Source organism: Triticum aestivum, chromosome 1B, assembly GCF_018294505.1.
Source record: "Triticum aestivum cultivar Chinese Spring chromosome 1B, IWGSC CS RefSeq v2.1, whole genome shotgun sequence".
Lineage (NCBI taxonomy): Eukaryota > Viridiplantae > Streptophyta > Magnoliopsida > Poales > Poaceae > Triticum > Triticum aestivum.
Window position 1 is genome coordinate 652,852,984 of NC_057795.1, and position 26,163 is coordinate 652,879,146.

Sequence of the window (26,163 nt, forward strand, 5' to 3'; positions counted from 1 at the left end):
TGATAATAATAACAGTACACCGGACTGCGAACCAACCTGTGGTTGAGATGGTTAGGTGGACAGTGGTATCCCCAACCCACCAGGGTTCAAATCCTGGTGCTCGCATTATTCCTGGATTTATTTCAGGATTTCCGGCGATGCGCATTCTGTGGGAGGAGACGTTCCCGTCGACGACGAGGTGCCTACGGCGACTTCGTAAATTTCAAGATGATATGCCGGCTCAGTCTTTCGGAGGTGCTCATAGGGGTAGGGTGTGCGTGTGTGCGTTCATATGGGTGAGTGTATGCGCATGTATATGAATGCTTGTGTCTGTACTGATGTTCAAAAAAAATACACCGGACCCAGATATCATCAATTTGATCGGTCAAACGGCCAAACTTTCGTTCACCTAAAAAGGCAAAACTTGACCGAGACAATGCGCCGTGGACCTGCCCGATGAGAAACAAGCAATGCACGCACGCTACCTCGCCGGACACCGCCAGCATTCGTCCGTCCCTTCCCCACGTCAAAGTCTTCGCACCACACACACCATCCGTAGCCGTAGCCGTCCCGCGGCAACCTGTCACCGGTGACCGCGCGCGGCGCTGGAGGTCGTGCCGTCCACCGCCACGGGAAAAACGACGGCGAACCCGACGCCAGCTTCGCCTCTATGTTGTGCAATATGATCGTCGGCATCATCGACAGGTTGACCGTCCTCAAGAGACTCACTGACAACATCGCCGTACTCCTCCGACCCGCACACTGGCTTCTCGTTGCCTGCCATCCTCATCGGCCTTCATGGCGACAACCTTTTTTTTACACATTGGTAGCTTTGCGACTGCTCACCGACGCGACGAAGAATGTCCACCTCGAGGTCGCGCTCGCCGTGCAACGTCTCTTCTAGCAAAATTCCATCGGCCTACACATTCACGTATACAAGCATGGCTAGAGAGGACGTTACGACGTTGGGCTTTTTCGACTGTCTGGAAGCCTTGAATGTCTTTGTTGAGAAGCACATTGATCTCGCCACAAAAGCCGCTGCTCGTTAGCGGGGGGTCGGTGGCCTGAGGCACTGAGCCGAGGAGGAGCTCGTTGATGAATACAACTTTCTTCTTTCCTCCTGTAACCACCACTGCATCGCGTCATCGTGAACTTAATTCTTACTGTATTGTATTCTCATTCCAGTCGATAAAATGCATGTGTGATCCCTTACTCAAATTTGGCGTCAATTATATGTATCACTGTTAGTTACTACCTCCGTCCCGATTTATTGTCCCCTTCGTGTTTTGTGCCAAAATTTTACTATAGATTTAACTAACAATATATTAATGCATGTCTCAAAAAAATATATCACTGGAAACTATGTTCAAATATGAAATCAACGATATAATTTTTGGTGACATGCGTTAATATTTTATTAGTTAAATCTATGGTCAAAATTTGGCACAAACGAGACGAACCAGCAAGGACGGAGGTAGTTCTTACCTTATGCATTAATATTTTATTTGGGAGTCAATCCTCTTAAAAAATCTTTTGTTAAATGGAATTGTTCTATCCCAGAGAAGAAAAAAAGGAACAAAACCAAAAGTCTCCACAAATTGTGCCACTTTGATGAATTGGAAATGTATATACATTTTGTGTGTACTTGCAAAATGCATGTTTGTCTCTTTTAGGTGTAAGTAAATATAGAGGATAGCTAACAATATTGTAACCACACAATTCTAGAAGGATGAGGCATTTGTCCTCAGATTGTTAAGTTGTTCATTTATTGGTTCTTTATTGTAAAATAGGTCTTTTATGTTTCCCGGTTCAACAGGTAGATGACATCACTTGCATACTTTGTAGTTGGTCATGTAAATACATCATTTAGCTACACTCACAACAAATTCGTCTAGTGTTTGGGTTTCATTCACAGTCCGCACATTGTACCTGGTAAAATAGTAACACTTGCAATAGATATGCAGAGAAATTTGTGCATCATATTTTTCTTGGTTTGGTATATATTTGCATCTCGAGAGACGTAACAAAATTTATGAAGGGAAAGAATCTAGGGTTAGTGAAAACTAATAAATTAAGATAAATTTATTGGTATATCGTTGATATTGAACCTTAAAGGTTAAAATAAAGCCAATTTCGAAAGAGTTTGGCCATACAAACTTAAGAGAATGCACAATTGAACGCCAAAAAGTAAAAGTGACTTGCACATCTCAGGTTGACTCACTCAAAAGATTGGATTCCCACTGTTTACATAGGTGGATCTAGTGGGGGTGCCATAGGTGCCATGGCACCCCGAAAATAACACAGACTTTGTTTAACTAGTAGTAGTTAGTCTAATCCAATGTGTATTACAGGAATGCTTTTAGTGCATCCCACAGAACGCCACCCAGACAATTCTTTCAATCTTCAATGTCCAAGTTGTGGTGCTATCGAATCATCCATATATATGTCGGGTGATGCAGATACGTTATGGTATATTGTTATATACTAATGTTATTCCGCAGTTTCACCAACTTTATTATTTTCAGTAGGTACAGTGGGTGTTGGAGCACTTGGATGGTCCTAAAAGTGGACAAATAATTATGGATGAGGTCCTTCAGTCCACCTCCTTGCTATAGATTGGTATACTAACTATGTTGTCAGGTTAGTACTGTATTTTTTTGGAAGATGTTGTTATTATTTTATTTATTGATGGCGACTTTTCTATGGATTATCACCTTTTAGGAAGATACTTGGTAAAGTTTGCTTCTGCTTGACGATTGATTCATGGAAATTGGGTACTAGCTATTTCATGCAAAACACAAGCCAAAGGCCTGAGTGGAAGTATGGAACTGGTCCAAATGTTTGACAATTGTATGCAATGTTCTTGATTTTTTTAAACCGGAATAAGACCACATGATTATCTTGAAATGGTTACAACTAGTGCTCATGAATTCAGCTGGGATTCGATTCATGCATGATTCTTTTGTTTGGGTATGACATTTCCTTTACCCTTTACTGAACTCAAATATATATTTTAATGTATTAACATGTGCAAATAAGGTGAATGGTAAACATGATTGCCATGTTTCTTAATTTGTGAAATCCTTTTGACAAATACCTAAACTGAGGCTTGACAGAATACATAGTCCTTGTGTTTCTCCTACTATTCCGGGATAACTCCTGTTCATCAAGAATAAGGTATAATAAATTACCTATTTCATGATGTATCTTCTGTTATTACAATCGGACGTAGCTGCCAAAGAATATTTACTCAATCTGTTGAAATAACATATCACATGGTTTTCTTATATCTACAAAAATTGTGAACCAGAGTCATACTTTGTATGCAGCCATGTACATAGTGCTATTACAAGTGCACTTACCAAGGTTTGAGAAGCACATTGAGAGATCTTCTGAGGAACCACATATTGTAACAAACACATATGAACCGAAGAGAGTTGCATACTTGACCTTCCACTCTAAAAAAGGGGATATATTCAATTTTTTGTTGCATTGGGTATCCCGAGTTTTAGAGTTTTCGACTAGCACCAGGTTCATGGCATCGTAAAAAAACCCTCTTGAATCAATATAAATGGATCCTTTCCTATATACAATCAGCTTATTATTGAAGGTGGCACCGATGGTTTGTTGGTTCTTCCTTGTTTCTGACTAACCTTATTAATATTTAGGGAGGAAGAGCTTTTCAAATTAGATGGTACTCGCAGGAGCCAGCGAGTACTTAGCCAAAGTTGTAGCTTCATTGTTTAGAAGAGAGATGAAGCGTGGGTGACTGACAATATCCAAATAGTGCGCAATCCAACAAGGAAAAATTGTTAGAGAGAGAGACCGGCCAAAGGGAGAATATATGGTGCACACAATCCTTTTGTTGGCATCCTTAAATGTTTGAAAAAACATATGGTAAATATGGTTGGCATTCTTAAAAAATATTGAGAAATATACGACATAGATGAGATAGGCCATATTTCGCAAGACGGATCACTCGTGACACAAATTTGAAGTCAAATTGATAACATATTGATAAATCGAGAAAAAAAAGATGAATTCGACTCCGATATTTCACAATATTAGTTGGGCTTTAAATTTGGCCCACTACCACTATCGATACTATTTTTATTTTTTGAGTTGGATTTCAAAAGGTACTTGATTTTTGTGACATTATTGGTTAATGTCGTGCCTATCCGCAGACTTTTTATCATATTTGTTTGAAATGTTTGTAAGTACAAGCTGATGTCGGGAGCATTACAAGCCCTGGTGCCCTATATACTTACCAAGGGAGATGTGTCGTCGGTTGAAAAATGGTTGCAGTTAACAGCTTGGGCCTAATATTTGAGATGAACATAAACAATTTATAGTGTTTTTTTCAGGCTGGTTGTTGCTATGGAGAATGGAACGGCCATGCTGTTGATAAAGAACAATCTCACAAATTGGATCTGTCTTCTTGCGTTATTATGCTGAAATTAAGAGGCATTTTAAAAGTCTAAAAAACTGTCAAGCTTTGTGTACCTAGTACTAACAGGGACATGCATGGATGCATGAAGTTGAGTGATACGAGTACTATTTAATCATGAGCGGTATATATCCAGTGATAAGTTATTTGACGGCGAGCGATTTTGCTGGTTAAGATAACACGAAGAGTGTCAAGAAGGAAAGAAGTGGAAAAGAGTTTATATTTGTCGTTGTATGATGAAAATCAGATGCCACCATGCTTGACACGCATTTTTCTATTAAAAGAATAATTTAATCAATGTGTCTATATTTTTATTATTCTGTGGCAACGCACGGGCATTCAGCTTGGGCTTCTGCCCGTAGCAATGCATGGCAATGTCCTAGCAATCGTGGATGCTCCTAGGTCGGCGTCTGATTTTGACCGGAGACGGCCGGCCCATCCATCACGCGGCCGCCCCCCGTACCGAACCGAACCGAACCACCCCAGAACCAAGCGGTGGGCTGACCGCGCCGCCTATATCTACCCGCGGGGGGAGGGGGCACGCACCGGCACCGGCCACGAGCGAGCGAGCCAACCAAGTCGCCGACCTAGCTTTACTCCTCCTCCTTTCTCCCTTTTTTCTTTAGCTTTTATTTACTCCTTCTCCTCTCCCCGCCCACGCCTCCTCCCAAATCCTCCTCGCCTCCGCCGCTTCCGTTCGGAGTTCAGCCGGAGATACGCGGAGAAGCGGATCGCGTCTGATGGCGTCCCCGGCGCGGCCAGCCTCCGTCTCCGGCCCCTTCGGCCTCGCCCCCGACCTCGCCCGCTGCTCCTTCGACCACACGCTCCGCCGAGAGGTCAGCTCCTTCTCCCTCGATCCATCTGCGCCAGATCCGTGCCTTGTTCATGCTTCTCGTTGTTGCTTTCGCCTAGTTGTTCCCGGGATATCGCCGCGTACTGTGTGCGCGCGCGCGGCGGGCTGATACGACCGGTGGCCGTTTACTCTGGCCGCCGCCCGCCGGGGCGCGGTTCGCCGCGGCGACGGCGGACAGGTGCACGCCTTCCGCGCCTTGTGCTGGATTTGGGACCTCACTTGCCATTTCTACCTCTAGGAGTTTCAAATATGCTACTCTAAATTGCACCACCCTGTCGACCCATCTGGGCGAACGAAATAGCTTGACGCGGAGATTCTCTGGTCTATTCCCCGAGCCCAGTGCGACATACGGCTGTTTCTGCACCATTCGCTAGGGTGCCATGGTTCCTGTTGCCAACTAACTGTTTGAATTGAAGAAAAAAAGTCGTGACACTTACTGTACCATTCATTCATTCTAGGTGCTGCTTGCTTCCGCTTCTCTAGTCAACCGATTGTGTACAATTACTGTAATACTATGTTTGTGGCCTTATTACTGTTGATACACTTGCCTCGCTGTCTAGATCCAATGCACATCGCTGGGATAAGCTGCTTCTGATCCCTGTTAATGGGAAAATTTCTTGTCACACATGGTTACCTTATTATGAATATTTCTGTGATAGTGGAATAGTAGCTCAAGATTGACTTATTTGTCTGCTCTGCAACTATGAGAGTAGCTCCAGTGATTCTTACACTAGCTGTAGTTTCATCAACAACCTCTGTTTTCACCCTACCTATCCCTTTTATTATGCTAAAATAAAATTCCCGTACTACTTGCTAATTGTTTTTCTGTTCTTCAACAAAGCAGGATTTTCAGGACAACAGGCTGCTGAGGTCATTGGTTAGCATGCGCGACCAGGAAAACCATTCCAAAGAAATTATAACGGAAGCCATCGAGAGCTGCATGAACAAACAAGCAGAAAATCTGGTGAATTCACTGGATGTCATCAGTGGAAGGCTGTCGCAGTTGGAGTTATACTGCTACAAGCTTGAAAGGTCCATCGGAGAACTGCGAAGCGATGTAATGGATTACCACAGCGAAGCAAATCTTAACTTCCGTGGCCTTGACAAGAACGTCAAAGAGGTATGTCTTGCTCTACACCGACACAGGGACACACAATTATTGGACTCTGAATGCCAAATTATAATATGTCGCTTTCTTGGAGTAGTATGTAAATTTCTGGTCTCATCTAGTAAATGCATTAAACACTGGATTATGTTTGCCTTGAGCTGTGAAAGTTTCATGGTTAAGTTTTGAGTTTCATCTGGTTAGGTTTTGTTTCCTGCATCTGCATTTAATAGAGCTGGACTAACGCTTGGGCAACAGTTTGTCCATATAAAAGTGAACATAGGTATTCCCTCTAGTTATAACTGCGAGTAGCACATCATCTACTTAATCACACACTGATTAGTTACTCTTGAGATATCACACTTATATAGTGTTTTTGGTTCTCTTAGCATGATTGGCCAGTAGTTAATCTACGTACTGTTATATCTGATAGTACTGCAAGAAGTTAAGTTGTGATAAGGTTCACAACAGGCAACAGCTATTTAACTGGCTTGATGTGATTGCTTAATCCATGTTTTAGGGCTGTTAGTTATTGCTAATTGCCTCTTTTTATGGTCATGTTAGGCACCAGAGGAAATTTTAAGCAAAGCTTGATGATGTAAATATTTTAGTAGTGCTAGTCAATCAAGCTAAATAGCTTACCTTACACCCAGTTTTCCTTCCAGTAACTGTAATCCGTTAGCTCTTGTAATAATGTTCTTCAGTGCATAACTCATGACAGAACCTACTTTGGTGCAGGTTCAGAAATGTGTACAAGTTCTGCAGGATAAGCAAGAGATTGCTGAAACTCAGAACGAGCTAGCTAAACTTCAGATTGTATACGAAGATGCTGCACAAAAGAGTGAAGGTACTGCCCCATCAGTTTTTATGGCCAAGGAAAATGATGGCAGCTTCCCAGGTGCAAAACACGAGCTTGCCCTTGTCCCGCTGCACCAAGTAAATGCTGCGCAGTCTCCTGCTATGCAATTCCAAAGCTGCAATGGGCTTATTCTACAGCAGCTTGTGCCTGTGTCTTTTAGCAACCAACAAGACCAGCCACGTTCGAACCAACCTACTGTTTACTGTATGCAAAATCAAGGCCAGCCTGAGCGCAGGCAGGCCCAAACATTTCAACCTGCACCTCATTCTATGCAGCCGCAGGCCCAGAACCCTCAGCCACAGACTGTAGTTGAGGCACCAGAGTTCTACCTCCAAGCTCAGCACCATTGGCAACATCAAACTGTCCAGGATGTTCACTCGCAGGCAAGGCAACCACAACAACAACCACAACCACAACCACAGGTGGCACAACAGCAGCAGTACCACAACATGCAGCAAGTTCCTGCTCAGGTAGTTCAACTGCAAACATCTTCCCCGCAGGCCCAAAGTGCCCCTCATGTCGCCCTGTTCTATCCTCCTTACGGATCCCAACAGCCCGCATGTGGTAACACCGAGGCACTTTCTAGAGGCATGGTTGTGCAGCCTGCCTATTCTACAATCTCTTCTTCCCAGCGAAAGCACCATGAAGCTGCTCCAGTTTACGTGCAAAGCAGCGCCATTGCTGTTCCTATGGCAGAGCATCACATCCAGCACCAGCAGACCCAGCAGTTCCAATCGCCCGGCAATGGCTCATTTGCACCTCAGCAATGCAAGGTTGGCCCCTATTCTGTCCAGGGTGGTGCCCAGGCCTACAACACTGTATATGGGAGCCCTCCCAACAGTGCTGCCACTTTTGTTGCTGTCCTTCCTCAGCAAGCACAGCAGGCCAGTGCTCCGATGATGCTCCATCATCTAGGACCCCAGCCAGTGCAGAATCACCCGGCAGACATGGCTGACAAGGCTGCTCGAATGGGTTACTTGAACGATCATGCCGAGAACATGCCGCGCCGAATGGTGGCTGCAGGCCAGCCCGTAGAGTACAACGCCTTCCATGACGGGCTGAGCTCTGTTGGCAATGCGGCGTGGTCTGGCTAGTCGACGGTGGAGAAGCCGCATGTGATGCACTCTATCTGCTCCTGCGACTTTTCCGTGTGACATACGGTGTGGCGATCTTGTTGTCATGGGAAGCTCGCTTTTGAGCTTCCCTGCGGTATTTGCTCTGGCATCTTTTATTAGCCGGCAGATTGGTACGTATCCTCCAGCCTACTTTTTTCAGCTGGATGATGATCGTGATGAAATAAGAATGCTAGGTTAGTCTGAGTGATGATGATTGTCGGCATTTGTCCCATTTTTAATGGACGCGTATGCTTGCTTGTAACCTGTTGTGGACTTGCATTTGCATGTTTGCGGTCGATATGAAAATATGAGAAATTTGTTGGTTCTCACCTTCTTGTTCAGTGTGTGCTCATCTGTTCACCTGCTCGTAGCAGTCGGCGTATTGCCGGGTTTGTGTTTACCGTCCGTTGGCAGTAATTGTTCGTACTTGCTGTGAGAAATTTACAGTGGTTTGGCTGTGGCTTAAGCAAAAAACTGCTGTGGGGGAAGTAACTGTGGACAAGATGCATATACATTCTGCCAAAACCGAAGTGTCATAAGACAAAAAGTTGCTACTGTACTGAACTGAAAGGGAATACTCATTCTGGAGAACTAGGCCTGCTTGCATTCCAATGAATGACGATGCCACCTGAAGCCTGAAGCCCCTACTGATGGCAAATACTCGAGACTTACTGAACCTTCTGGGACAGAATTTCCAGAAATTGTTCATGTCAAAGGTCTCTCTTTTAGTTTCCTCCAGGCAGAGGACGGAAAAAGTTGTTCATTTCTCGAGTCCAAACACCTAACCAATTTAAGATGGTCCATTGTCTGTTCCCATAATAACAGTCAGGTTAACATGTGACATTGTACTAACTGACAGTCTGACACCATGCTAGTCAGCCAATGCCCTTGCAACAGCCATAAATCCAGAGACCAACCACAGAATGAATATTAAACTCAAGGTCTGAGCATACACAACCCAGGTCTAGAACGACCGCACAATCCATTACATACATCATAAAGGTTATAGAATGACTGCATCCCAGACACTCAAACCCTAGCAAAAGCTTCTGAATTTGTGTCAATCGTGGATGGCTTCAGGTCTTTTTTCTTCCCCTGCTGCTTTCCTTACTGCCCCCTGGGCCAGCTTGATCGTCTCTTGTTGGCCTGGGTCGCAGGCTTATGATCTAATCCCTCATTAACGATCTTGCGAAATGCCGAAGTGAGGGTATGAATTAGTGGAGAATTAACGACCTAATCCTAGATTATCAAATTACCCTCGAAGTGGTGGTACTCCCCAGTTTTTAATGGTAGTACTCCAAGGCATCTATGCTGGACTGCCAAACAACCATATCCATCAGATCAGAGCAGATGGAGGGCTTATATTCATTTGAGGGTACCATAAAACAACTCTAATCTTAAGCTTCGTGTCACTAACCTCCTCTATGACACCACTAATCATATATGTGGCACCATCTGCATTTGAACTTGTCTCGTTCGAAGAGCCCTGTCAGGTTATGAATAGAAAATTTGCCTTCGAAAAAGCAATTATTGAATTAAGGAACCAAACCGTCAGTATGACACATCTATGCTAGTAAAATCACGGCTTGGAGCCTAGGGCATGGGGCCTGCAGCCGGTTGCGGGGGCGTTCGCGGCATGCCTCCCGTGTAGGCAACCCCCCTCGTCTCCGGAGGCCCTCCCTCCTCCTGAGCCATGGTGACGCTCTCGCAAAGAGGCGGCGATGCTTATGTGGTTGTGCTTGTCACGGGGATTCTCATGGTGGGTCCAAGCTGGCATTGTTCCGGCCCTGGCGGCCTTGACCCATGTCTCTCCGGTGTCCTTCGTTGCCGGTGTTTTCTATCGGGCAGCTCCAGCATAGGCGCCCGGGTATCTGCGTCACTTCCAGTTCACCTGGCTCGCCGACGTCCCGATGGCTTAAGCCACGGTAGCCCAGATCTGCGTCCCTTCAGTCCTGGCTTGCCAGCGTTGCTAGACGCCGTCGCCCCAGGACCCCCACATGATTCGCCCCATTGCCCGCCCTACCCTGTACGCCTTAAAGCCTCCTCCTTTTGCTGGATCCAATGCTCATGGGTTTGGAGGCAGTGCCACCTTCCGACGACAGGTGCAGCCCCGCCAACCCCCTCCTGATGGTGGTTCCAATCAGTGTTGGCCTTCCCATCCATGATTCCAGATTCGGCGGCTATGGAATCGTGCAGCTTCAGGCCAGCGAGAGATCCTTGCTCGGTTTTTGCAGGTGCTGGCAGCGATGGCACTCACGGGTGTTGTTTCCTTCTTGGAGGTGTTGCAAAGGCCTTCAGCTACGTCCCTCTTAGATTTCAGGGGAAACCCTAGGTCCGGGTCCCCCGGACCAGATAGTGACGGCATCTTGGCATCGTCTTCCTTCTTGAAGGCACTATCTTGATCGCTCGCAGTGTCCCCGGGTTTTGGCTCGTGTGATTCTCATTGGTTTTTAGCTCGCAGGGTCCCATGGGATTCTCGTTGGTTTGGCATCACCGCTCTTGCCTCAGGTGTGGTAGGTTTAGCTGTGTTGTATCTTCTGTTCGGCCTGAGGCACCATGTTCATGCCTGCCAGCGTTCGTGTCATGTGTTGTATCACTCTGTACTCATTCTACTCTTTCTATCAATAAAATGATACGCAAGCTTTGCGTATTCACGAAAAAATATGCTAGTAAAATCATCTCATGGACCTTACACACCTTGTACCAAGGTTTTCATCGGTGCGCCATTCTCGCGATTTAGCAGTTTTTTTCATATTAGCAATAATGTCTCTCCGATCATAGCTTGGGACATAGCTGATCAATCGAGCGCTAATGTCTTCACTGCCATTCACCAAAACCATGAGAATGATAACATGCATATACCAGAAGAAAATGTGACATATTTTAGGCACGCAAAAACCAATCCATTTGCAATCATGCAGGATAAAATAATGTTCGAGGAGAGATAATATTACCACTGGGTTCAACTAACCGCCCAGCTTCATTGAAATACTCCCTCCGTTCCTAAATATAAGTCTTTGTAGGGATTCTACTAGGCGGACTACATATGAAGCAAAATAAATGAATCTACACTTAAAATGCATCTATATATATCCGTATGTGGTTCATAGTGGAATCTCTACAAAGACTTAGGCCTCTTTTGGTTCATAGGATAGGATTATCGTAGGAATAGGAATCTTGTAGGAAATGAGATGACATGTATCTCAAATCCTATGAGTAGGAATAGGAAACAAGATGTCATTTGGTTGACACCAAAGGAATTTTTCCATTGAGTCTAGGCTCATTTTTATTTTCCTATGAAATGTGGAGGATAGGAACCAATCCTATATAGGAATAGGAATCCATTCCTATGAACCAAAGGGCTCTAAAGAAAAAAATCCTATAAGAATCCTATCTTCTAGAATTCCCATGAAATTCCTCCAAACCAAAGGAGGCCTTATATTTAGGAACGGAGGGAGTAGTTGAGAATAGTTGGGGGAATTAGACGGGCGATAGGTGGTAACCTGGTGTAGACGTGTCAAGCATCAGCAGCATATTACCCACCTGAAATGAATCAAGCATAAGAGCTCGTTACAAACAAGGTCATATGGTAATTGGCTTTTTACAAAGATACCCACCGAATTCCTACTACATCGGTCGGCCGTGGTAAGCAAGTGTCGCAGCCATGTAACCTCAGCTCCAACTTCTCCTCGCAGCTCCATCTTGGGCATCAAGTTCGATGTAAATGAAACCAAGTAAAGCCTTGAACACGTGTCACACTTAGACATGTAATGTAGTGTTGTGCACTCTTGTCTTATTACTGTTCTGCATAAACAATAGATTTAAATCAGCACGCAAGACTCCGTGGCCCAATGGATAAGGCGCTGGTCTACGAAACCAGAGATTCTGGGTTCCATCCCCAGCGGAGTCGCATCTGTTTTCTTCTTCCTTCGTTTTTGCCCCAACCCTGGTGGTTCCTCTCTGTTCATCAGTTTTAGATGTGACCATATCCTCTTCTTTTTCAACCAAAATGACATAATAATTAACACAGTTTTGCAAGTAACAAGCTTCGTTATTGTACTCCCTCCGCTCCATAATGTAGTGCCTATAGATTTTTTATAAAGTCAAACTTTACAAACTTTGACCAAGTTTATTGAGAAAAACATTCACATTTTAAATGACAATACACATATATTGTTAGATTCATCGTAAGATATATTTTCATATTTTATATATTTGACATTGTATATGTTCATCAGTTTTAGATGTGACCATATCCTCTTCTTTTTCAACCAAAATGACATAATAATTAACACAGTTTTGCAAGTAACAAGCTTCGTTATTGTACTCCCTCCGCTCCATAATGTAGTGCCTATAGATTTTTTATAAAGTCAAACTTTACAAACTTTGACCAAGTTTATTGAGAAAAACATTCACATTTTAAATGACAATACACATATATTGTTAGATTCATCGTAAGATATATTTTCATATTTTATATATTTGACATTGTATATGTTCATCAGTTTTAGATGTGACCATATCCTCTTCTTTTTCAACCAAAATGACATAATAATTAACACAGTTTTGCAAGTAACAAGCTTCGTTATTGTACTCCCTCCGCTCCATAATGTAGTGCCTATAGATTTTTTATAAAGTCAAACTTTACAAACTTTGACCAAGTTTATTGAGAAAAACATTCACATTTTAAATGACAATACACATATATTGTTAGATTCATCGTAAGATATATTTTCATATTTTATATATTTGACATTGTATATGTTCATCAGTTTTAGATGTGACCATATCCTCTTCTTTTTCAACCAAAATGACATAATAATTAACACAGTTTTGCAAGTAACAAGCTTCGTTATTGTACTCCCTCCGCTCCATAATGTAGTGCCTATAGATTTTTTATAAAGTCAAACTTTACAAACTTTGACCAAGTTTATTGAGAAAAACATTCACATTTTAAATGACAATACACATATATTGTTAGATTCATCGTAAGATATATTTTCATATTTTATATATTTGACATTGTATATGTTCATCAGTTTTAGATGTGACCATATCCTCTTCTTTTTCAACCAAAATGACATAATAATTAACACAGTTTTGCAAGTAACAAGCTTCGTTATTGTACTCCCTCCGCTCCATAATGTAGTGCCTATAGATTTTTTATAAAGTCAAACTTTACAAACTTTGACCAAGTTTATTGAGAAAAACATTCACATTTTAAATGACAATACACATATATTGTTAGATTCATCGTAAGATATATTTTCATATTTTATATATTTGACATTGTATATGTTCATCAGTTTTAGATGTGACCATATCCTCTTCTTTTTCAACCAAAATGACATAATAATTAACACAGTTTTGCAAGTAACAAGCTTCGTTATTGTACTCCCTCCGCTCCATAATGTAGTGCCTATAGATTTTTTATAAAGTCAAACTTTACAAACTTTGACCAAGTTTATTGAGAAAAACATTCACATTTTAAATGACAATACACATATATTGTTAGATTCATCGTAAGATATATTTTCATATTTTATATATTTGACATTGTATATGTTCATCAGTTTTAGATGTGACCATATCCTCTTCTTTTTCAACCAAAATGACATAATAATTAACACAGTTTTGCAAGTAACAAGCTTCGTTATTGTACTCCCTCCGCTCCATAATGTAGTGCCTATAGATTTTTTATAAAGTCAAACTTTACAAACTTTGACCAAGTTTATTGAGAAAAGCATTCACATTTTAAATGACAATACACATATATTGTTAGATTCATCGTAAGATATATTTTCATATTTTATATATTTGACATTGTATATGTTCATCAGTTTTAGATGTGACCATATCCTCTTCTTTTTCAACCAAAATGACATAATAATTAACACAGTTTTGCAAGTAACAAGCTTCGTTATTGTACTCCCTCCGCTCCATAATGTAGTGCCTATAGATTTTTTATAAAGTCAAACTTTACAAACTTTGACCAAGTTTATTGAGAAAAACATTCACATTTTAAATGACAATACACATATATTGTTAGATTCATTGTAAGATATATTTTCATATTTTATATATTTGACATTGTATATGTTCATCAGTTTTAGATGTGACCATATCCTCTTCTTTTTCAACCAAAATGACATAATAATTAACACAGTTTTGCAAGTAACAAGCTTCGTTATTGTACTCCCTCCGCTCCATAATGTAGTGCCTATAGATTTTTTATAAAGTCAAACTTTACAAACTTTGACCAAGTTTATTGAGAAAAACATTCACATTTTAAATGACAATACACATATATTGTTAGATTCATCGTAAGATATATTTTCATATTTTATATATTTGACATTGTATATGTTCATCAGTTTTAGATGTGACCATATCCTCTTCTTTTTCAACCAAAATGACATAATAATTAACACAGTTTTGCAAGTAACAAGCTTCGTTATTGTACTCCCTCCGCTCCATAATGTAGTGCCTATAGATTTTTTATAAAGTCAAACTTTACAAACTTTGACCAAGTTTATTGAGAAAAGCATTCACATTTTAAATGACAATACACATATATTGTTAGATTCATCGTAAGATATATTTTCATATTTTATATATTTGACATTGTATATGTTCATCAGTTTTAGATGTGACCATATCCTCTTCTTTTTCAACCAAAATGACATAATAATTAACACAGTTTTGCAAGTAACAAGCTTCGTTATTGTACTCCCTCCGCTCCATAATGTAGTGCCTATAGATTTTTTATAAAGTCAAACTTTACAAACTTTGACCAAGTTTATTGAGAAAAACATTCACATTTTAAATGACAATACACATATATTGTTAGATTCATCGTAAGATATATTTTCATATTTTATATATTTGACATTGTATATGTTCATCAGTTTTAGATGTGACCATATCCTCTTCTTTTTCAACCAAAATGACATAATAATTAACACAGTTTTGCAAGTAACAAGCTTCGTTATTGTACTCCCTCCGCTCCATAATGTAGTGCCTATAGATTTTTTATAAAGTCAAACTTTACAAACTTTGACCAAGTTTATTGAGAAAAACATTCACATTTTAAATGACAATACACATATATTGTTAGATTCATCGTAAGATATATTTTCATATTTTATATATTTGACATTGTATATGTTCATCAGTTTTAGATGTGACCATATCCTCTTCTTTTTCAACCAAAATGACATAATAATTAACACAGTTTTGCAAGTAACAAGCTTCGTTATTGTACTCCCTCCGCTCCATAATGTAGTGCCTATAGATTTTTTATAAAGTCAAACTTTACAAACTTTGACCAAGTTTATTGAGAAAAGCATTCACATTTTAAATGACAATACACATATATTGTTAGATTCATCGTAAGATATATTTTCATATTTTATATATTTGACATTGTATATGTTCATCAGTTTTAGATGTGACCATATCCTCTTCTTTTTCAACCAAAATGACATAATAATTAACACAGTTTTGCAAGTAACAAGCTTCGTTATTGTACTCCCTCCGCTCCATAATGTAGTGCCTATAGATTTTTTATAAAGTCAAACTTTACAAACTTTGACCAAGTTTATTGAGAAAAACATTCACATTTTAAATGACAATACACATATATTGTTAGATTCATCGTAAGATATATTTTCATATTTTATATATTTGACATTGTATATGTTCATCAGTTTTAGATGTGACCATATCCTCTTCTTTTTCAACCAAAATGACATAATAATTAACACAGTTTTGCAAGTAACAAGCTTCGTTATTGTACTCCCTCCGCTCCATAATGTAGTGCCTATAGATTTTTTATAAAGTCAAACTTTACAAACTTTGACCAAGTTTATTGAGAAAAACATTCACATTTTAAATGACAATACACATATATTGTTAGATTCATCGTAAGATATATTTTCATATTTTATATATTTGACATTGTATATGTTCATCAGTTTTAGATGTGACCATATCCTCTTCTTTTTCAACCAAAATGACATAATAATTAACACAGTTTTGCAAGTAACAAGCTTCGTTATTGTACTCCCTCCGCTCCATAATGTAGTGCCTATAGATTTTTTATAAAGTCAAACTTTACAAACTTTGACCAAGTTTATAGAGAAAACTATATATACAATGTCAAATATATAAAATATGAAAATATATCTTACGATGAATCTAACAATATATGTTTGTCATTTAAAATGTGAATGTTTTTCTCAATAAACTTGGTCAAAGTTTGTAAGGTTTGACTTTAAAAAAAAAATTAGGCACTACATTATGGAATGAAGGGAGTATGTTACACCAGGAGTAGAGATATTACAGTTTGAGAAACATACAAACACAACCGTGCAACACTAGGAACACACATGCAGCTTTGCTCCATGTTCTCAGTTCCTCCTCTCTTGCCGCCACCACGGCGAGTGGCGGTCGTTGGCCCCGGACCCCGGGTAGTCCTCCAGCTCCATCTCCCTCTCTATCCTTCTGCTGACACCGCCGCGGTCGGGCTCTGCCACTACGACGGCGGCCTGGGGTGATCATGCCAAAAATTCAGGCCAATTAGAGTTTGCACCTAACATATAGTATGGTCTGAAACTGCTACTAGCTACTCCCTCCGTCCCAAAATACTTGTCGGAGAAATGAATAAAAATGGATGTATCTAAAACTAAGATATGTCTAGATACATCTATTCCTTCGACAAGTATTCCCGGACGGAGGGAGTACTTGCATGAACACATATAGCTAACATACTATTATCACCTGGCTATCTCCACTGGAAGCTAGGACTGCGTCGGTCTTCTGCAGGGGCACCCTCGGGGCCGCTGATGCATATATATGAGAAGAAATTGTCAGAGCTCAGAACACTATAACTAGATAGCATGAGACGATTACCAGGTGGGAATGAAGTCGCAGCCCTTGAAGCATGGATGAGGCAGAAGAAGCCTAGCAGAGACACCACTGCCAGGTGCAGTGCAGGCAATCTCTCCATTCGTCTCCTCTGAAGCATTTCTCCAAGTGTTCCTACTCTTCTTCTGCACCTACGAGGGCTCACTCATGTAGAGGGCATGAATTGCATGTTACTGTATTTTATAGCACAGTTCAGAGTCATGGAGCAAGGAACCACAGACTGAGGCTTCTGAAGCATCCTCCACAACCTTAGTTAGTTGCTATATAAGTGGTTAAGCACCTTTTCCAAGTGCTTCATTACCTCACTTGATGAGCTTTTTTATTATGACTCAAAAGTGGCGAGCATTTCGTAGGCACGCGTGCTATTTCTTGAAAGCTCGGCGAATTGCGAGGCACGCACGCGAAAAGGGCTGAGCAAAAGAGGAGGCATCAAAGGAATGATTATGGTCAGGAATAGGTCGCAAGGGGTATAAGTAAAGCAGGAAGTTAGGGATCAAAAGTGTACCATGCAATTTCTTGCATATAGGATGGTGACATGGTGCAGATGATTCTCCGGATTTTCTTGCCAATCCGGTACAGGATTTTCTTATCCTGATCGATGCAGCCAGTGTGGCCTGCAGACTTCAGGTAAACTAAAGTTGGCCCCTTTTACTTTGAGCGCGTAGTGCGTTCAGCACTTAGGTAGATAGTTTCTGAGCCCCCACTAAGCTGAAAATTAACTTATCTGATGGAGTAAAACTACACTGAAAGGCTCACCAAGTTGGTTTTACCCAGTTGAATCTTGACACCTAGCAGAAGACATCCTAATGTCAAAGTTTGTCTTTAGTAAAATTACAGCAAAAAATTTGCTTCAGTACACTCCCTTTTAAATGTTTACGTGAATCTTAAAGTTAAGGTGTAAGATACAGGTTATCACCTGTATCAATTATCACGGCGTTCGTGAGTCACAGGCACTAGCATTCTTTTATTTTTTTAAGAAGGAGGATCAACCCCGGCCTCTGCATCCGACAGATGCATACGGCTATATTATTAAAAAGTGCCAACAAAATACAAAGTCTGAAAATAGTTCAGCTCGCAAACGGAGCAAAATAAAAAAAAAGTCTGAAATCAAAAAGCCACAACTGGCATAACAACAAGATACGATGACTAGACACCTATCCTATTAATAGGACACCATCCAAACCGGTTGAAGATACCCCGCGCTACCATCTTCCAACGGTTGCACCCAATAACCAAAGGCTCTCTGGAGTCCGTAGGAGTGAGTAACGACCACGTACGGATCCATGTCGTAGCTCTAAAGATGATCTGCAAGAATTTAAAATATTTTGTTTGTTAAAGATTATATCATTCCTGCAGTTCAATATAGCCCACAATAAAGCACATATTCCTATCCGAATCCGTGCCGCAATAGCTGAGTCTACTCCAGTTAACCACGTCCCAAATAACGTGGCTAAGCAACTTCGCGAGAGGGCACTCAATGAAAAGGTGTTGTATCGTTTCATCTCGATCACAAAAACAACAACATGCACTTCCTACGCATCTTCGCCTAAGCAAATTAACTCTTTCCAGTGGAAGTTAACTGCAAATGGGGTGTTTACGGTCAAATCTTTATACATGGATCTAATCAACTCTGGCTCAATCCCAAGATCGACTCATATTTGGAAGATCAAGATTTTCTTACGAATTAAAATTTTTTATGTGGTTTGTTCACATGCAAGTGATCCTTACTAAAGACAGGCACTAGCCAGGGCCGTCTCCAGGAATTCGGGACCCCGGTGTGAAATATAAAATGGGGCCCAAAAATTTGCGTCATCCGTCTAGTATTTCTTAAAACAAAATTTTTAAATCAACTAAATCTACTCACACAAGAAAAATACATTGAGTCATTCTTGGAATGAAGTATGCTAGTAGTGCAGCAGGAGAGTACACAAAGAAGGATCAGTACTAGAATAAGAAATTAGACAGGTACTGTGTTAATCCTAGAGTCATGCTATACACACGACATAAACAGACGATTGACGCACGATGAATGAAATCTGGCCGGACATGCGTCTGATGGAAAGAGCACCGGCCGCTGGATTTTCTATCGTGCATACGTTGGGCACAAGGATCGTGCATGGAGCAGTTTCGTTAATCCTATTAGTTTTGATTAAAATAAAGCCTACTCGAGTAGCATTGCTGTACTAGTAGAGATTGCATTCGATACAGCGCTAGGATAACATCAAAAGAATCAACGATGTTACAAGAAAGAAATAACCTTTAAGGCATTGTTCGGTTCCTTGAGATTTGAAGGGGATTGAGAGGGATTAAAGCTCCTACAAGTCAAAATCCATCTCAATACTCCCCAATCCCCCTTGTGACCGAACAAACCCTAATTAGTTTTCCGTTCATCAATTTTGATTCCGGCCATATGGTAACGGCTTACCTTGGAAAATATTGAGGGATGGCGAGATGAGGCTGCTGCGGTAGCGAAACAAGCGGCGACGGCCGGACACAGCAGACTCGCGGTGAGCGACCGCAATCTATCGGCGGCTCGTCCCCTCGTCGAAGCAGGTAGGCGGCGCCTCGTGATGTCATGGACGCAGACGCTCGGCTGTAGAGATTAGGCCCATTAACGTAACTAGTCTGCCTTGATTTTCTATTTGGACCTTCTATCTACAAATATGGCCGAATGAGAAATACGACAACTATGGGCCTGTTGGCTTTGACCATCACGCGCATCCTGCTGTAGGATCGAGCGAGCCAGCCGAAAAGCCAGCCAACGAACGTATTAAACAGAAGAGTAAAATGCATCGGAAGTCACTGTTTTTGCTCCATCTGCTCATTTCGGCCACTGTACTTAAGGATACATGCAATACGGTCACTATATACGACAAGACGTGATTATACGGTTACTGTAGCACGTATTGAGCTCGTACACCGCCCCTTTTGACCAGTCCGCACACTCCACGTCATATGGCCCACTTGCATGCGGGGGGATTGTGCAAAAACGTCATATGGCTCGTACACCGCCCCTTTTATCCCCTCCCCTTCTCCACCCGCTCTCTGTTCCCCTCCCCTTCTCCAAATCCCTAGCTCCCCTGCTCTCTTTCGCCCTCCCCGTCTCCAGCCGCCGCCGCCGCCACGTTAGTTGCCCACCGCCGCCGCCGCGGCCGCCATGTCCGTGAGCTCGGCGATGTCATCTCTCGGCGGCCGGGCTGTGGAGGTCCCTCTCATCCGATGCCCTCATTGCCGCACGCGGGTGAAGTTCTACCTGTCGAACACAGACAAGCATGAGGGTTGGGTGTTCTACAAGTGCATCAATGTAAGATCTTCATCCTCATGTTGTGTTTTTGTTGGATCTGTTGGTGTGCTTAAGTTTTTCTTTTTCGTGGTGTACCTAGGGTCCTTGTGGTTTCTGGCACTGGGAGTTGGAGTATATTGTGTATCTTGTTGAGCATCGTTTCCTCAATGGGAATGAAGCAGTGGATGCAATTGGCGCTGCAGAGGATAGGAGGGAACATCTCCTTCGAGAAAGGGAAGAAAGGGCTAGGCTTGCAGGTATTGCAGCTGGGATATATGACAGGAGGCCTTCAGGCAGTCCCATGACCAAGCAGCAGGCAGATGCTCTTTTATGTTTAGGTAGAGAGATGCTTCTGGTTTTGAAGGCAATGATGGGATCATTCTTATTGCTGTGTGTCATGTTTGGTATCTCCCTTCTGAAGAAATAATGTGACTCAGGCTTGGTCAGGATGTAATGTAGTTGTTATGTAGGTTGCAAAACTCTTTTCGTCAGTATGTAATGGTTTGGTCAAACCTCTTTTTGGGGATGATGTAGTGGCTTTGAAAGGAAACTGGTAATGATTTGTGACTTGTGTTAACTTTTGTCTTAACTGATTGCTGTTCATTTGAAAGTTAAATGATGGCTGTGAGTTAACATTCAATATTGCTGGGTAGAGTGTGGTTGTTGTGCTTGATGATGACATGACCAAGAAAGTGTACTCATCAGCAAATATTAAGTTGCTAAAACTAGTGTTGTTCAAAGAAGCTCATTGCACAATGATGACCAAGAAAGTGTAATTCATGATCAACATTTGTTCCAAACTCACAAACTGACATCAGTATGGATCAAATGTTACATCCTGAGTGACCAAAAGACAACATTGCAAGTTTGACATAAAGATAGAAGAGTACATCCTGAGTGTCACAAAAGCCCAGCATTGGTATGATCACCTGAAAACATCAAACATAGATGTTCTCTTGGCTTTGTTAGGCAGCACTTGGTCTTCCTGAACCTTTCTCTTACCAGCAGCAACATCTTTTCTTCTCATCTCCTCCTTCTTTGCAGCTTCTCTTTCTGCAGCAGCAGCTAGTCTTTCTGCTTCTCTCTCTGCAGCAGCAGCTTGTCTACCAGCCTCTCTTTGTGCAGCAGCAGCTTATCTATCAGCCTCTCTCTGTGCAGCAGCAGCCTGCCTCTCTGCAAGTTTCTTTGCAGCTACTGCTTCCTTCTCAGCCTTCTTTTGAGCTTCCTGTTTTGCTTTGTTCTCAGCTGAAATGGCCTTCATTGTCTCTGCAATTATCTTCTTTGTCTCTTGTGCTGCCTTCTTATTTAGTTCAGCTTCTTCTCTCCTCTTCTCCCTTTCTTGAGCTGCTGCCTGCCTCTTCCTTGCTGCAACTAATGCCTTCTTCTTAGCTTGCTCATGCCTTTTCCTTGCAATATCTTCTGCTTTCTTCTGCTGTTCTTCTCTCCTTGCTGCAAGCAGAGCTTGTTTTTTGTCCTCCACTTCCTTGTCCCTCTGCCTCTTCAATGCTAGCAACTTCTTAGCTAACTCTCCTTGCTGAATGGTGTTTATGCTAGAGCTTGGCTGTGATTGGTTCATCAAAACTTGTACAGCTGAGATGAATGTGGACTCTGGAACAGGCCTTGCCTCCGCCACTCTTTGAACTGGCCTCTGCATGAAGTTAAAACAAACAACATTGTGAATAACTACATTGTTTTCTGTGGAGTTCTCCTCCTGTTAAAACAAACAATATCAATGAATGCCACTGGACACTAGTGAGCCTTACCTGCTGCATCAAGAGATCCACCATAAGATCTTCAATAACTACATTGTTTTCTGTGGAGTTCTCCTCCTGTTAATACAACAGTAAGTTATCCAAGTTAGCTACTTTTGACTGCATGCACTTGCTGTTAACCCATAAGAGTAACCAGGAAATAAAATTAAGACCTGGGCATTTGCTTGTTGACTAGGATTGGCTTCTTGAGTTGGATTGGCTTCTTCATTTGGATTGGCTTCTTGGCTTGGATTGGCTTCTTGAGTTGGATTTGCTTGTTGATTTGGATTTGCTTGCTCCCCATGATTTGCTTGCATGTGTGGAGGAGGCAGCCCTGCCTTGAAGTGTGGGAAACCTTTCTTGTTATGATCTGCCTCACCACAGTAACTGCAATGGATGATCACACCATGCCTAGACAATTTCTTTCCACCACTGCTGCAAACCACCTCTCCTGGGGCTTTCCTTCTGCTTGTGCTAGGTCTGCCTACTTGTTTTTCATAAAGTGGGGGCTCAAGTGGAGGGCCATTCATCTTCTCCCACTCTGTCCTGTCTTTGCAAGGGTATATGATGTTTATGTAGGCTTTCTTGAACATCTCAACTGAGTAGCATCCATTCACTAGTTGTAAAGGATCAACTCTTTCATGTCTTGCACAAGCTATGGCATGTACACAGGGGACCCCACTTTTCTCCCATCTCTTGCAGCTGCATTCACTATTATGCCAGTCCACAATGTAGTCTGTTCCTCTGTCTCCAACCTGAAACACTCCATCTCCTGCCCCATGCACATAGCATGTACTTGCCCACTCTATCAGTTTCTCCACTTGTTTCTTGATCTTGGGGCAGATGTTTCCTGTCATCTTCTCAGCCTCTTGCAGTTTGGTATAGTGCCTTGTCATCAATTGACCTTTGATCCTTTCTAACATGGATAACACAGGAAGCTCCCTTGCCTCTAGTATATATCTAAGAACATGAGTAAGAACATGAGTAAGAAGTTCTCATACTTGTTGAAGACCTCACAAATGTTATTAAATAGGATATCACACTTTGGTAAATCACTTTGAAAAGCTCTGACCCATGTTTGTGGCTCCAGTTCATGCAACCAAGTGTATGCATCCATACTCAACTCCTTCATCTCATTAATATATTGCTCATATTTAGTTGATGTGGCGCTTCTAGCAATCTTCCACAACTGATTCTTTAGTGCATCACCTTTGTGTAGCTGCTGAAAGTTCTGCCACATGTGCCTCGCACAGAATCTATGTTCTGATTCTGGAAACACCTCATCCACAGCATTGATTAGTCCCTTCTGTTTGTCACTCATAATTGACCATGGGGCAATGTTGATGATTGCCAGATCATATTTCAATCTCTCCAAGAACCAACACCAGTTGGGTTTGTCCTCCACTTCAACAATAGCTATTGCAATTGGAAAAATACAATTGTTTGGATCTATTCCTACAGCACATAGCAACTGCCCTCTATACCTTGTCTTAATGTGGCATCCATCTAGAAATATGATAGGCCTACACCCCTGAAGGAACCCTCTCTTGCAAGCATCCAGACACATATACGCCTTATTGAACCTTGCTTGTTCATCAAGTGCCACAAAGAAAGAGCTGCCTGGGTTACTCCTTCTGATCTCATTGCCATAGTTCCACAACAATTTGTATTGCCCTTTCTCATCACCATGTATGATCTTCATAGCCAGCCTCCTAGCCCTCTGCAATTTGGTCCTTGTTGGGGTCATGTGCCACTCCTTCTGCACAACCCTGGAGAAGTTTCTCATGTTCATATCCTGGTCAGCTCTGAAGCTCTCCAAATACTTTTGGGCAATGAATGGAGCAGTGAAAGCCTTGATCTTCCACTTCTTTGTGCAGGTGTGTTCACTGACATACTTCTTGACCATAAAGCACATGGTTCTACTATCATAAGAGGCCCACATATACCAAGTACAGTCATCATCACATTTGGCCTTCAATCTTTTTCTATCATTCACAGGCAACTAACATCCACTCTATTCTTGCAGCAATAGTCTTTTATGGCTGTCCTCAGTAGCTCAACTGTTTGGAAAACTTGGCCAACATGAAATTTAGGACAGTGTAGGTCCTCTTCCCTAAATGACTTGAACTTCATGTACAACTCTTCATCATCTTCATCTGGTGGCCATAGATCATCACCTTCAGACTCATATAGTTCATCCTCTTGCTTCTCTTTGCCTTTGTCTCCAACTTTATCTTTTCCTTTATCTGAATCCTTTTCTTTTGCACTATCTTTAACTGACTGTTTCCCTCTCACTTGTTTGTCTTCAGGTTCATCCATGTCTACATTGTCTGCATATAGATCATCATCACCATCATTCATGTCATAATCACTATCTACTATGGCACCAGGATCAAAATCTGAATCATCTGAATCATTGTCATCATCTGTATCTTCTTCTTCTTCTGCCATTGCATAAGAATTGCACCGCCTTCTTGTTCTCCTGGTCACAACTTCCTCCTCTTTCTCTTCTGCCTGCTGTTGTGGTTGTTCTGCCTCATGTTGTGGTTGTTCTGCCTCATGTTGTGGTTGTTCCATCTCAGGTTTTGCTTCTCCTGCCTCTTCTTGAATGACAACAGTCTCTGCATCTTCCATATTTGCATCTTCATCATTGACAACAGAGCAGTTCCTCTTTGCAAACACATAGTTGCTAGCATCATCTGCTGAACTGTCTGGGTAGACCACCTGTATAGGAATAGGTTGTGCTCCTTCTGATCTATCTGGCTCATTGTTACATGCTCTTCTAGGACTGAATACTGGAGGCAGGTGAGTTATTGGGAAATTCACCACATCATCCTCAGTACGGTTGGAATCCAAGCTGTTGTCATGGTCCAAATATAGACTGAAAGAGTTATGACCAAGAGACAAAAATGTCAGCATTTGATCAATGTCTGCATCTCCTTTGATCTCTCTCAATCTATTTTGCGTGATTGACAGTATAGGAATCAGGTAGTACACTTTCAATCTGCCTGCCATTTCCCACCCAATCTCTTCCACTATGTTCTCAACCACAAGTAGAGACCATGTCACTTCATCAAGTTCATCATACCAGACAACATGAGCATTCACATAAGAACGGTTGCTACCACGGCCAAGGAAATATCCTCCATGGTTGATCTGAACTGAATTTTTTTTTGCTCCGTGTGCCTTGTAAAAATAAAACATTTACACAAGGATCAGAAACATCGACAAGGCACCACCTTTACACCCTTAAACCCCCAAATCAGAGCACTAAACCCTAGCGGAATCAGAAGTCCAGTGCGGCCGGTCCTATGCAACTAACCCAAAATTGATGATGTCCAAGCCCTACTCTGATCCAAATAGGTACAAATTCGTCACAATCAAGAACAAACATAAAACCCTACTCTGAACCCCCAAATCCCGCGCAAAACCCTAGCCTACGAAAATATGGACTCCAATGCGAGGAACCCTAGAACCAACTGAAGATTTCTTATGCCCAGACGAGATATTGGAGATTAACAACCCAAAAATCCAAAAAGAAAGGGGAAATTTTGGGACTTACTGTACTTCGGGGCGGCGCGCCGTCAGGGCGACGAACTGGTGCCATCGCCGCCACGCCTATGCACACCCCCGACGAACAGGGGTTGACGAACCGCGCGTCTCCACCCTCGCCGGCGCGTCCGACGCTGATGAGCCGGTGCGCTGCGATGATCGCCTCCCTCTCTTCTGCGCCGCTTCCTCTGCTTCGGTGGTAACGAAGACGAACAGGCAAGGGGATTTGATCCATTTCCAATGACACGGGGGGTTTTGTGCAAAATGGTCGCGCGGACGGCCGCTCCCTGC

General features: G+C 42.0%; 2 protein-coding genes and 1 non-coding gene across 3 annotated transcripts; 2 read left to right on the forward strand and 1 right to left on the reverse strand.

Moving 5' to 3' along the window:
• The first annotated feature begins 4,977 nt into the window (after positions 1–4,977).
• LOC123145609 (RNA polymerase II degradation factor 1) lies at positions 4,978–8,687 on the forward strand. The gene is made up of 3 exons (XM_044565076.1): positions 4,978–5,262; positions 6,124–6,399; positions 7,123–8,687. The coding sequence occupies exons 1-3, from the start codon at positions 5,167–5,169 to the stop codon at positions 8,335–8,337; spliced, it is 1,587 nt and encodes a 528-aa protein (XP_044421011.1). The 5' UTR covers positions 4,978–5,166; the 3' UTR covers positions 8,338–8,687.
• A 3,508-nt stretch (positions 8,688–12,195) lies between these two features.
• TRNAR-ACG (transfer RNA arginine (anticodon ACG)) lies at positions 12,196–12,268 on the forward strand. Its single transcript has one exon. It is a non-coding gene; the product is annotated as a tRNA-Arg (tRNA).
• Positions 12,269–16,696: 4,428 nt separating this feature from the next.
• LOC123098726 (uncharacterized) lies at positions 16,697–17,558 on the reverse strand. Its single transcript, XM_044520795.1, has 3 exons — positions 17,272–17,558; positions 17,140–17,201; positions 16,697–16,907 (listed from the first exon to the last, which is right to left on the reverse strand). Exons 1-3 carry the CDS (start codon positions 17,384–17,386, stop codon positions 16,770–16,772), a joined length of 315 nt encoding a protein of 104 aa, XP_044376730.1. The 5' UTR covers positions 17,387–17,558; the 3' UTR covers positions 16,697–16,769.
• Between the last annotated feature and the right edge of the window lie 8,605 nt (positions 17,559–26,163).

What these genes read in the sequence shown, in the direction of transcription:
- LOC123145609 (XM_044565076.1), top strand. Translation starts at nt 5,167, where the DNA reads ATGGCGTCCCCGGCGCGGCCAGCCTCCGTCTCCGGCCCCTTCGGCCTC. An exon ending in ACCACACGCTCCGCCGAGAG is followed by an intron (nt 5,263 to 6,123) that starts GTCAGCTCCTTC and finishes TCAACAAAGCAG; the next exon opens with GATTTTCAGGACAACAGGCT. An exon ending in TTGACAAGAACGTCAAAGAG is followed by an intron (nt 6,400 to 7,122) that starts GTATGTCTTGCT and finishes ACTTTGGTGCAG; the next exon opens with GTTCAGAAATGTGTACAAGT.
- LOC123098726 (XM_044520795.1), bottom strand. Translation starts at nt 17,386, where the DNA reads ATGCTTCAGAGGAGACGAATGGAGAGATTGCCTGCACTGCACCTGGCA. An exon ending in TGCGACTTCATTCCCACCTG is followed by an intron (nt 17,202 to 17,271) that starts GTAATCGTCTCA and finishes TATATGCATCAG; the next exon opens with CGGCCCCGAGGGTGCCCCTG. An exon ending in CTTCCAGTGGAGATAGCCAG is followed by an intron (nt 16,908 to 17,139) that starts GTGATAATAGTA and finishes TGATCACCCCAG; the next exon opens with GCCGCCGTCGTAGTGGCAGA.